General features: G+C 51.9%; 1 protein-coding gene across 3 annotated transcripts in view; it reads right to left on the reverse strand.

Annotated features, from left to right (window-relative positions):
* Positions 1–12,840, reverse strand: part of slc4a11 (solute carrier family 4 member 11) — a 195,683-nt gene that overhangs the window by 114,224 nt on the left and 68,619 nt on the right. For all 3 annotated transcript variants that reach the window (XM_055862413.1, XM_055862414.1, XM_055862415.1), the window contains exon 6: positions 5,686–5,913. In XM_055862413.1, the coding sequence (XP_055718388.1) occupies positions 5,686–5,913 (228 nt within the window). The remainder of the gene's footprint in view (positions 1–5,685; positions 5,914–12,840) is intronic.

The raw sequence follows: 12,840 nt of genomic DNA on the forward strand, positions 1-12,840 counted from the left end.
CTGAGGAATGCTCCTCTTGTGGATGGGGGGTAGGTGTGGGCTCATGCTGAGGAATGCTCCTCTTGTGGATGGGGGGGTGGGGGTGGGCTCATGCTGAGGAATGCTCCTCTTGTGGATGGGGGGTAGGGGTGGGCTCATGCTGAGGAATGCTCCTCTTGTGGATGGGGGGGGGGTAGGTGTGGGCTCATGCTGAGGAATGCTCCTCTTGTGGATGGGGGGGGGGTGGGCTCATGCTGAGGAATGCTCCTCTTGTGGATGGGGGGGTAGGAGTGGGCTCATGCTGAGGAATGCTCCTCTTGTGGATGGGGGTAGGTGTGGGCTCATGCTGAGGAATGCTCCTCTTGTGGATGGGGTGGTAGGGGTGGGCTCATGCTGAGGAATGCTCCTCTTGTGGATGGGGGGTAGGTGTGGGCTCATGCTGAGGAATGCTCCTCTTGTGGATGGGGGGATAGGGGTGGGCTCATGCTGAGGAATGCTCCTCTTGTGGATGGGGGGGGGGGTGGGCTCATGCTGAGGAATTCTCCTCTTGTGGATGGGGGGGGTAGGGGTGGGCTCATGCTGAGGAATGCTCCTCTTGTGGATGGGGGGTAGGGGTGGGCTCATGCTGAGGAATGCTCCTCTTGTGGATGGGGGGTAGGAGTGGGCTCATGCTGAGGAATGCTCATCTTGTGGAGGGGGGGTAGGGGTGGGCTCATGCTGAGGAATGCTCCTCTTGTGGATGGGGGGTAGGGGTGGGCTCATGCTGAGGAATGCTCCTCTTGTGGATGGGGGGTAGGGGTGGGCTCATGCTGAGGAATGCTCCTCTTGTGGATGGGGGGTAGGGGTGGGCCCATGCTGAGGAATGCTCCTCTTGTGGATGGGGGGGGGTGGGCTCATGCTGAGGAATGCTCCTCTTGTGGATGGGGGGTAGGGGTGGGCTCATGCTGAGGAATGCTCCTCTTGTGGATGGGGGGGTGGGGGTGGGCTCATGCTGAGGAATGCTCCTCTTGTGGATGGGGGGGGGTGGGCTCATGCTGAGGAATGCTCCTCTTGTGGATGGGGGGTAGGTGTGGGCTCATGCTGAGGAATTCTCCTCTTGTGGATGGGGGGGGTAGGGGTGGGCTCATGCTGAGGAATTCTCCTCTTGTGGATGGGGGGGGGTGGGCTCATGCTGAGGAATGCTCCTCTTGTGGATGGGGGGGTGGGGGTGGGCTCATGCTGAGGAATGCTCCTCTTGTGGATGGGGGGGGGGGGGGGTGGGCTCATGCTGAGGAATGCTCCTCTTGTGGATGGGGGGTAGGTGTGGGCTCATGCTGAGGAATTCTCCTCTTGTGGATGGGGGGGGTAGGGGTGGGCTCATGCTGAGGAATTCTCCTCCTGTGGATGGGGGGGGGTGGGCTCATGCTGAGGAATGCTCCTCTTGTGGATGGGGGGTAGGGGTGGGCTCATGCTGAGGAATTCTCCTCTTGTGGATGGGGGGGGGGTAGGGGTGGGCTTATGCTGAGGAATGCTCCTCTTGTGGATGGGGGGGGTAGGGGTGGGCTTATGCTGAGGAATGCTCCTCTTGTGGATGGGGGGGGTAGGGGTGGGCTTATGCTGAGGAATGCTCCTCTTGTGGATGGGGGGGTAGGGGTGGGCTCATGCTGAGGAATTCTCCTCTTGTGGATGGGGGGGTAGGTGTGGGTTCATGCTGAGGAATGCTCCTCTTGTGGATGGGGGGTAGGTGTGGGCTCATGCTGAGGAATGCTCCTCTTGTGGATGGGGGGGGTAGGGGTGGGCTCATGCTGAGGAATGCTCCTCTTGTGGATGGGGGGGGGGGGGTAGGGGTGGGCTCATGCTGAGGAATGCTCCTATTGTGGATGGGGGGGTAGGTGTGGGCTCATGCTGAGGAATGCTCCTCTTGTGGATGGGGGGGTAGGGGTGGGCTCATGCTGAGGAATGCTCCTCTTGTGGATGGGGGGGGGGGTAGGGGTGGGCTCATGCTGAGGAATGCTCCTCTTGTGGATGGGGGGGTAGGGGTGGGCTCATGCTGAGGAATGCTCCTCTTGTGGATGGGGGGGGGGTGGGCTCATGCTGAGGAATGCTCCTCTTGTGGATGGGGGGTAGGGGTGGGCTCATGCTGAGGAATGCTCCTCTTGTGGATGGGGGGGTAGGTGTGGGCTCATGCTGAGGAATGCTCCTCTTGTGAATGGGGGGGTAGGGGTGGGCTCATGCTGAGGAATGCTCCTCTTGTGGATGGGGGGTAGGGGTGGGCTCATGCTGAGGAATGCTCCTCTTGTGGATGGGGGGTAGGGGTGGGCTTATGCTGAGGAATGCTCCTCTTGTGGATGGGGGGGTAGGGGTGGGCTCATGCTGAGGAATGCTCCTCTTGTGGATGGGGGGGTAGGTGTGGGCTCATGCTGAGGAATGCTCCTCTTGTGGATGGGGGGTAGGGGTGGGCTCATGCTGAGGAATGCTCCTCTTGTGGATGGGGGGTAGGTGTGGGCTCATGCTGAGGAATGCTCCTCTTGTGGATGGGGGGTAGGTGGGGGCTCATGCTGAGGAATGCTCCTCTTGTGGATGGGGGGTAGGTGTGGGCTCATGCTGAGGAATGCTCCTCTTGTGGATGGGGGGTAGGTGTGGGCTCATGCTGAAGAATGCTCCTCTTGTGGATGGGGGGGGGGGGGTAGGGGTGGGCTCATGCTGAGGAATGCTCCTCTTGTGGATGGGGGGTAGGGGTGGGCTCATGCTGAGGAATTCTCCTCTTGTGGATGGGGGGGATGGGGGTGGGCCCATGCTGAGGAATGCTCCTCTTGTGGATGGGGGGTAGGGGTGGGCTCATGCTGAGGAATGCTCCTCTTGTGGATGGGGGGGTAGGTGTGGGCTCATGCTGAGGAATGCTCCTCTTGTGGATGGGGGGGGGGGGGTGGGCTCATGCTGAGGAATGCTCCTCTTGTGGATGGGGGGTAGGGGTGGGCTCATGCTGAGGAATGCTCCTCTTGTGGATGGGGGGGGGGGTGGGCTCATGCTGAGGAATGCTCCTCTTGTGGATGGGGGGGGGGGTGGGCTCATGCTGAGGAATGCTCCTCTTGTGGATGGGGGGGGGTAGGGGTGGGCTCATGCTGAGGAATGCTCCTCTTGTGGATGGGGGGTAGGGGTGGGCTCATGCTGAGGAATGCTCCTCTTGTGGATGGGGGGGTAGGGGTGGGCTCATGCTGAGGAATGCTCCTCTTGTGGATGGGGGGGGGGGGGTGGGCTCATGCTGAGGAATGCTCCTCTTGTGGATGGGGGGGGGGGTAGGGGTGGGCTCATGCTGAGGAATGCTCCTCTTGTGGATGGGGGGAGGGGGGTAGGTGTGGGCTCATGCTGAGGAATGCTCCTCTTGTGGATGGGGGGTAGGTGTGGGCTCATGCTGAGGAATGCTCCTCTTGTGGATGGGGAGGTAGGGGTGGGCTCATGCTGAGGAATGCTCCTCTTGTGGATGGGGGGTAGGTGTGGGCTCATGCTGAGGAATGCTCCTCTTGTGGATGGGGGGTAGGTGTGGGCTCATGCTGAGGAATGCTCATCTTGTGGATGGGGGGGTAGGGGTGGGCCCATGCTGAGGAATGCTCCTCTTGTGGATGGGGGGGGGGGGTAGGGGTGGGCTCATGCTGAGGAATGCTCCTTGTGGATGGGGGGGGGGGTGGGCTCATGCTGAGGATTCTCCTCTTGTGGATGGGGGGGGTAGGGGTGGGCTCATGCTGAGGAATGCTCCTCTTGTGGATGGGGGGGGTAGGGGTGGGCTCATGCTGAGGAATGCTCCTCTTGTGGATGGGGGGGTAGGTGTGGGCTCATGCTGAGGAATGCTCCTCTTGTGGATGGGGGGTAGGTGTGGGCTCATGCTGAGGAATGCTCCTCTTGTGGATGGGGGGTAGGTGTGGGCTCATGCTGAGGAATGCTCCTCTTCTGGATGGGGGGGTAGGTGTGGGCTCATGCTGAGGAATGCTCCTCTTGTGGATGGGGGGTAGGTGTGGGTTCATGCTGAGGAATGCTCCTCTTGTGGATGGGGGGGGGGGGGGGGTAGGTGTGGGCTCATACTGAGGAATGCTCCTCTTGTGGATGGGGGGGGGGGGGGGGGTAGGTGTGGGCTCATGCTGAGGAATGCTCCTCTTGTGGATGGGGGGGGGGGTAGGGGTGGGCTCATGCTGAGGAATGCTCCTCTTGTGGATGGGGGGGGGGGGGGGGTAGGGGTGGGCTTATGCTGAGGAATGCTCCTCTTGTGGATGGGGGGGGGGGGGTAGGGGTGGGCTTATGCTGAGGAATGCTCCTCTTGTGGATGGGGGGGGGGGTAGGGGTGGGCTCATGCTGAGGAATGCTCCTCTTGTGGATGGGGGGGGTAGGTGTGGGCTCATGCTGAGGAATGCTCCTCTTGTGGATGGGGGGGTAGGGGTGGGCTCATGCTGAGGAATGCTCCTCTTGTGGATGGGGGGGTAGGGGTGGGCTCATGCTGAGGAATGCTCCTCTTGTGGATGGGGGGGTAGGGGTGGGCTTATGCTGAGGAATGCTCCTCTTGTGGATGGGGGGTAGGTGTGGGCTCATGCTGAGGAATGCTCCTCTTGTGGATGGGGGGGTAGGTGTGGGCTCATGCTGAGGAATGCTCCTCTTGTGGATGGGGGGTAGGGGTGGGCTCATGCTGAGGAATGCTCCTCTTGTGGATGGGGGTAGGGGTGGGCTCATGCTGAGGAATGCTCCTCTTGTGGATGGGGGGTAGGGGTGGGCTCATGCTGAGGAATGCTCCTCTTGTGGATGGGGGTAGGGGTGGGCTCATGCTGAGGAATGCTCCTCTTGTGGATGGGAGGGGTAGGGGTGGGCTCATGCTGAGGAATTCTCCTCTTGTTGATGGGGGGTAGGTGTGGGCTCATGCTGAGGAATGCTCCTCTTGTGGATGGGGGGGTAGGTGTGGGCTCATGCTGAGGAATGCTCCTCTTGTGGATGGGGGGGCAGGGGTGGGCTCATGCTGAGGAATTCTCCTCTTGTGGATGGGGGGTAGGTGTGGGCTCATGCTGAGGAATGCTCCTCTTGTGGATGGGGGGGTAGGTGTGGGCTCATGCTGAGGAATGCTCCTCCTGTGGATGGGGGGGTAGGTGTGGGCTCATGCTGAGGAATGCTCCTCTTGTGGATGGGGGGGTAGGTGTGGGCTCATGCTGAGGAATGCTCCTCTTGTGGATGGGGGGGGGGTGGGCTCATGCTGAGGAATGCTCCTCTTGTGGATGGGGGGGGGGGGTGGGCTCATGCTGAGGAATGCTCCTCTTGTGGATGGGGGGGGGGGGGTGGGCTCATGCTGAGGAATGCTCCTCTTGTGGATGGGGGGTAGGGGTGGGCTTATGCTTGTAGTGTCATACCCAAGAAGACTTGAGGCTGTAATCGCTGCCAAATGTCCTTCATCAAAGTACTGAGTAAAGGGTCTGAATATATACAGTACCAGTCAAATGTTTGGACACACCTTCTCATTCAAGGGTTTTTCTTTATTTTTACTATTTTCTACATTGTGGAATAATAGTGAAGACGTCAAAACTATGAAATAACACATATGGAATCATATAGTAACCAAACAAGTGTTAATTTTTTTTTTTTTTGATTCTTCGAAGTAGCCCCCCTTTGCCTTGATGACAGCTTTGGAGTAGGGGTGGGCTCATGTCACTTCATGTGCCCAGCTGGGACGCATGTGTTGGGTGTTGGGGGCCTCACCTTGAGTGGCTTGTGGGAGTGTGGGTCAGTCTCCTCCTCTTCTTCCTCCTCCTCCTCCTCCACTGCAGCAGGTTGCTGATTGGCTGCTGTGAGCTGGTGTCGTTGGAACACCAGGGCTTCTTTAAACTCCTCCTGTGTCTTGGTCTCTAGGAGCTTCTGTCTAAATGAGATGTCTGAGAATAACGTCCCAAATGTCCTGCCGAGCTCCATCGCTGTCTTCGTACTCTTCTGTGCAGAGGAGAGGAGATAGAGAGAGCATTATGACTGGCCAAACCAAAAAAACAAACAAGTTGTTTAGTCTGTCTATTGATGAACATATTAGAAGAAGAAGAAGATGAAGGGGAAGAGGAAGAGGAGGAGTAGGAGGAGAAGAAGACTGCGATCAAACAGAGAAGAAGAGACCATATCACACAGCAGGGAGTTATAGCACCACACCTCATCCTCCGTCTCCCCCCTGGCTTCCCCCACCTCATCCTCCGTCTCCCCCTGGCATCCCCCACCTCATCCTCCATCTCCCCCTGGCATCCCCCACCTCATCGTCCGTCTCCCCCTTGGCTTCCTCCACCTCATCGTCCGTCTCACCCCTGGCTTCCTCCACCTCATCCTCCGTCTCACCCCTGGCTTCCCCCACCTCATCCTCCATCTCCCCCTTGGCTTCCCCCACCTCATCCTCCGTCTCCCCCTGGCTTCCCCCACCTCATCCTCCGTCTCCCCCTGGCATCCCCCACCTCATCCTCCATCTCCCCCTGGCATCCCCCACCTCATCCTCCGTCTCCCCCTTGGCTTCCTCCACCTCATCGTCCGTCTCACCCCTGGCTTCCTCCACCTCATCCTCCGTCTCACCCCTGGCTTCCCCTACCTCATCTTCCGTCTCCCCCTTGGCTTCCTCCACCTCATCCTCCGTCTCACCCCTGGCTTCCCCCACCTCATCCTCCGTCTCACCCCTGGCTTCCCCCACCTTATCCTCCGTCTCACCCCTGGCTTCCCCCACTTCGTCCTCCGTCTCACCCCTGGCTTCCCCCACTTCGTCCTCCGTCTCACCCCTGGCTTCCTCCACCTCATCGTCCGTCTCACCCTTGGCTTCCCCCACCTTATCCTCCCTCTCACCCCTGGCTTCCCCCACTTCGTCCTCCGTCTCACCCCTGGCTTCCCTCACCTCCTCCTCCGTCTCACCCCTGGCATCCCCCACCTCATCCTCCGTCTCACCCCTGGCATCCCCCACCTCATCCTCCGTCTCACCCCTGGCTTCCCCCACCTCATCCTCCGTCAAACATAGGCACCAATGCTTGATAAATAGTGCAAAACAATCGTAAAGGATGAATTGCGTGAATAAATATTTGTGGAAATATATCCATGTAAAAATATAACAACAACAGTTATTTGTTTAGAAAGAGTTTGTAATTCTACAGTCCTATTGGAAGACGTAGTTTGTAATTCTACAGTCCTATTGGAAGACGTAGTTTGTAATTCTACAGTCCTATTGGAAGACGTAGTTTGTAATTCTACAGTCCTATTGGAAGACGTAGTTTGTAATTCTACAGTCCTATTGGAAGACGTAGTTTGTAATTCTACAGTCCTATTGGAAGACGTAGTTTGTAATTCTACAGTCCTATTGGAAGACGTAGTTTGTAATTCTACAGTCCTATTGGAAGACGTAGTTTGTAATTCTACAGTCCTATTGGAAGACGTAGTTTGTAATTCTACAGTCCTATTGGAAGACGTAGTTTGTAATTCTACAGTCCTATTGGAAGACGTAGTTTGTAATTCTACAGTCCTATTGGAAGACGTAGTTTGTAATTCTACAGTCCTATTGGAAGACGTAGTTTGTAATTCTACAGTCCTATTGGAAGACGTAGTTTGTAATTCTACAGTCCTATTGGAAGACGTAGTTTGTAATTCTACAGTCCTATTGGAAGACGTAGTTTGTAATTCTACAGTCCTATTGGAAGACGTAGTTTGTAATTCTACAGTCCTATTGGAAGACGTAGTTTGTAAATCTACAGAGACGTATAACCCATTTCTACTTCCCTTACAATTAAACAAAATTAAGAAGAAGCAAGAGAGAGAGAGAAAGGGAGTTATTTCGTTGTACTTTTTAAAAACTTTCAGTTACTTAGCAAACTTAGCTATATAGCTAGTTTAGCATACTCAAACACCTGGCTCAAACAGAGAGGGATGCTATGTTAGCTAGTTAGCTATGGCTATCCAACATTGGAACTCTTCCAAGTCAAGGTAAGCTTTTGGATTTAACAAATTATTGCCTCCTGGGTAAATGCTAAACTGCTTGCTGACTGTACACTGTACTGCATGAGTGTAGCGCGTTTACTAACGCATTAGTTATATTTGCTATGTTGACTATGACGTTAGATAATATGGTGACTACGATGCAGGCTGTGTGTAGCGGTTAGCGGTTATGAGAGGCAGCTTTGGCTTGGAAAGGTTTTTTCGCCTGGTCACAGACAGCTGATGTGTTGTGCACTGAAGTCCACAAGAGGTGAGAGAGGAGGGGAGTGAGTAGATCAGAGAAGGAATTACAACAAGCAAAGTGATCATGTTGTTTGTATGTGGCTGCTATGACAGTGATCATGTTGTTTGTATGTGGCTGCTATGAAAGTTAACTGTGTTTGCGTGTGATCAGGGGCGTATTCATTCAAATCAAATCTCGTGTGGAATACAACAGGTGAAAAGCTTACTTACAAGCCCCTAACCAACAATGCAATTTAAAAAAAAATATGGACAAGAATAAGAAATGAAAGTAACAAGTAATTAAAGAGCAGCAGTAAAATAACAATAGTGAGACTATATACAGAGGGGTACCGGTACAGAGTCAATGTGCAGGGGCACCGGTTAGTTGAGGTAGTATGTACATGTAGGTAGAGTTATTACAGTGACTATGCAACGATGATAACTAGAGAGTAGCAACGGTGTAAAAGAGGGAGTATGGGGGGGCAATGCAAATAGTCTGGGTAGCCTTTTGATTAGGTGATCAGGAGTCTTATGCCTTGGGGGTAGAAGCTGTTTAGAAGCCTCTTGGTCCTAGACTTGGCCCCCTGGTACCGCTTGCCATGCGGTAGCAGGGAGACAATTTTTAGGGCCTTCCTCTGACACCGCCTATTATATAGGTCCTGGATGGCAGGAAGCTAGTTCCAAGTGATGTACCTGGCCGTTTGCACTACTCTCTGTTAGAGGTCGACCGATTATGATTTTTCACCGCCGATACCGATACCGATTATTGGAGGACTGAAAAAAGCCGATACCGATTAATCGGCCTATTTTTTTTTTCTTTGTAATAATGACAATTTCAACAATCCTGAAAGAACACTTATTTTAACTTAATATAATACATCAATAAAATCTATTTAGCCTCAAATAAATAATGAAACATGTTCAATTTGGTTTAAATAATGCAAAAACAAAGTGTTGGAGAAGAAAGTAAAAGTGCAATATGTGGCATGAAAGAAAGCTAACGTTTAAGTTCCTTCCTCAGAACATGAGAACATATGAAAGCTAGTGGTTCCTTTTAACATGAGTCTTCAATATTCCCAGGTAAGAAGTTTTAGGTTGTAGTTATTATAGGAATTATAGAACTATTTCTCTTTATACGATTTGTATTTCATATACCTTTGACTATTGGATTCTGCTAACCTGGATTTATTTTAGCTAAATATGCAGGTTTAAAAATATATACTTTTGTATATTTGATTTTAAGAAAGGCATTGATGTTTATGGTTAGGTACATATTGGTGCAACGACAGTGCAGGACACGCTAAATAAACTAGTAATATCATCAACCATGTGTAGTTATAACTAGTGATTATAATTGATATATTGTTTTTTGTAAGATAAGTTTAATGCTAGCTAGTAACTTACCTTGGCTTCTTACTACATTCGCGTAACAGGCGGGCTCCTCGTGAGGCAGGTTGTTAGAGCGTTGGACTAGTTAACCGTAAGGTTGCAAGATTGAATCCCTGAGCTGACAAGGTAAAAATCGGTCGTTCTGCCCCTGAACAAGGCAGTTAACCCACCGTTCCTAGGCCGTCATTGAAAATAAGAATGTTTTCTTAACTGACTTGCCTCGTTAAATAAAGGTGTAAAAAAATAAATGAAAAAATCTGCAAAATCGGCGTCCAAAATTACCGATTTCCGATTGCTATGAAAACTTGAAATCGGCCCTAATTAGTCGGCCATTCCGATTAATCGGTCGACCTCTACTCTCTGTAGTGCCTTGCGGTCCGAGGCCGAGCAATTGCCATACCAGGCAGTGATGCAACCAGTCAGGATGCTCTCGATGTTGCAGCTGTAGAACCTTTTGAGGATTTGAGGACCCATGCCAAATCTTTTCAGTCTCCTGAGCTGGAATAGGTTTTGTTGTGCCCTCTTCACGACTGTCTTGGTGTGCTTGGATCATGTTAGTTTGTTGGTGGTGTGGACACCAAGGAACCTGAAACTCTCAACCTGCTCCACTGCAGCCCCGTCGATGAGAATGGGGACGTGCTCTGTTCTCTTTTTCCTGTCGTCCACAATCATCTCCTTTGTCTTGATCACATTGAGGGAGAGGTTGTTGTCCTGCCACCACACGGCCAGGTCCCTGACCTCCTCCGTATATAATGATGTAGACCAGGTGTATATAATGATGTTGACCAGGTGTGTGTACTGATGGGGACCAGGTGTGTGTAATGATGGGGACCAGGTGTGGGTAATGATGGGGACCAGGTGTATGTAATGATGGGGAGCAGGTGTGTGTAATGATGGGTACCAGGTGTATGTAATGATGGGGAGCAGGTGTGTGTAATGATGGAGACCAGGTGTGTGTAATGATTGGGACCAGGTGTGTGTACTGATGGGGACCAGGTGTGTGTAATGATGGGTACCAGGTGTATGTAATGATGGGGAGCAGGTGTGTGTACTGATAGGGACCAGGTGTGTGTAATGATGGGGACCAGGTGTGTGTGTAATGATGGGGAGCAGGTGTGTGTAATGATGGGGAGCAGGTGTGTGTAATGATGGGGACCAGGTGTGTGTGTAATGATGGGACGCAGGTGTGTGTAATGATGGGGAGCAGGTGTGTGTAATGATGGAGACCAGGTGTGTGTAATGATGGAGACCAGGTGTAGGTAATGATGGAGACCAGGTGTGTGTAATGATGGAGACCAGGTGTGTGTAATGATGGAGACCAGGTGTATGTAATGATGTAGACCAGTTGTGTGTGTAATGATGTAGACCAGGTGTGTGTAATGATTGGGACCAAGTGTGTGTAATGATGGAGACCAGGTATGTGTAATGATGGGGACCAGGTGTATGTAATGATAGGGAGCAGGTGTATGTACTGATGGGGAGCAGGTGTGTGTAATGATGGGGACCAGGTGTGTGTGTAATGATGGGGACCAGGTGTGTGTAATGATGGGGACCAGGTGTGTGTAATGATGGGGACCAGGTGTGTGTAATGATGGAGACCAGGTGTGTGTAATGATGGAGACCAGGTGTGTGTAATGATGGAGACTAGGTGTTTGTAACGATAATGATTGTTGCCAGGGTCGGTGGTTAGCCTGTTATGGCTGCAGCCCGACGCCGGTACACCTATGACAACATCCGATATCGTTATCATCGTCAAAATATATACATTTTTTCACTAACCTTCTCAGAATTCTTCCGATGACACTCATGTAACATCATATTACAACATACATATAGAGTTTGTTCGAAAATGTGCATATTTAGCCACAAAAACCGTGGTTATACAATGACAATACTAGCAAAACTAGCCTGAAAATGTCGGTCGCCATCTTTCACAGTGATCTTGTCTCATGGATATCTATTCATAAACTTGACTAAAAAAATATAAGTTGGACAGCTATCGAAAGACAAATTAGTTCTTAATGCAATCGCTGAATTACATTTCTAAATTATCCTTACTGTGCAATACAGGGTTCGCCAAGCGAAGCTATACCAAACAAAATGGCGGAATATGCGTTTAAATTTTTTCGACAGAACAACGATTTATCATCTTAAATATTTCTTTTTTTTTTTTCTTTTTTTTTAACCCCCCCTTTTCTCCCCAATTTTCGTGGTATCCAATCGCTAGTAATTACTATCTTGTCTCATCGCTACAACTCCCGTACGGGCTCGGGAGAGACGAAGGTCGAAAGCCATGCGTTCTCCGAGGCACAACCCAACCAAGCCGCACTGCTTCTTTAACACAGCGCGCCTCCAACCCGGAAGCCAGCCGCACCAATGTGTCGGAGGAAACACCGTGCACCTGGCCCCCTTGGTTAGCGCGAACTGCGCCCAGCCCACCACAGAAGTCGCTGGAGCGCGATGAGACAAGGAAATCCCTACCGGCCAAACCCTCCCTAACCCGGACGACGCTAGCCTAATTGTGCGTCGCCCCACGGACCTCCCGGTCGCGGCCGGCTGCGACAGAGCCTGGGGGCGAACCCAGAGACTCTGGTGGCGCAGTTAGCACTGCGATGCAGTGCCCTAGACCACTGCGCCACCCGGGAGGCCCATCTTAAATATTTCTTACTATGAGGTGATCTTCCATCAGAATCTTGGGCAATGTATCCTTTCTTGGGTCTAATCTTCTTTTGGTCGAAAGATGCCCTCTGTCCGTCGAAATGCCCACTAACGTTCGACCGGGACCCCAAAACGTGCCCAGCGGTTCAAAGTGTCTCAGAAAGAAATGCCTCAAAATCGCACTAAACGGATATAAATTGCTATAAAACGGTTTAAATTAACTACCTTATGATGTTTTTAACACCTATAACGAGTAAAAACATGACCGGAGAAATATTACTGGCTAAACAACAGGTTGGAAGGAGGCGAGTCCGACGTCCTTCCTGCGTCAGTCGCAGGCAGCAAAGGGAAGCTACTTGCACATTTTGCTGTTTTATACAGGCCCTGATTGCGCAATCGACTCCATTCAAAGCGTCACCACGTACTGACACCCAGGGGAAGACGTAAGCAGTGTCTGTTTCTCCATAGCATTTACAGGGACCTTTAAACCGACCCCAGATCAGGGGCCAAGATGTCTGAAATCTGACTCCCTGTCATGAAAAGTGCTGTAGAAGGAGTTCTGTTCCACTCAGAGACAAAATTCCAACGGCTATAGAAACTAGAGAGTGTTTTCTATCCAATAAAAATAATAATATGCATATT

The sequence above is a fragment of the Salvelinus fontinalis genome, chromosome 15 (assembly GCF_029448725.1).
Source record: "Salvelinus fontinalis isolate EN_2023a chromosome 15, ASM2944872v1, whole genome shotgun sequence".
Lineage (NCBI taxonomy): Eukaryota > Metazoa > Chordata > Actinopteri > Salmoniformes > Salmonidae > Salvelinus > Salvelinus fontinalis.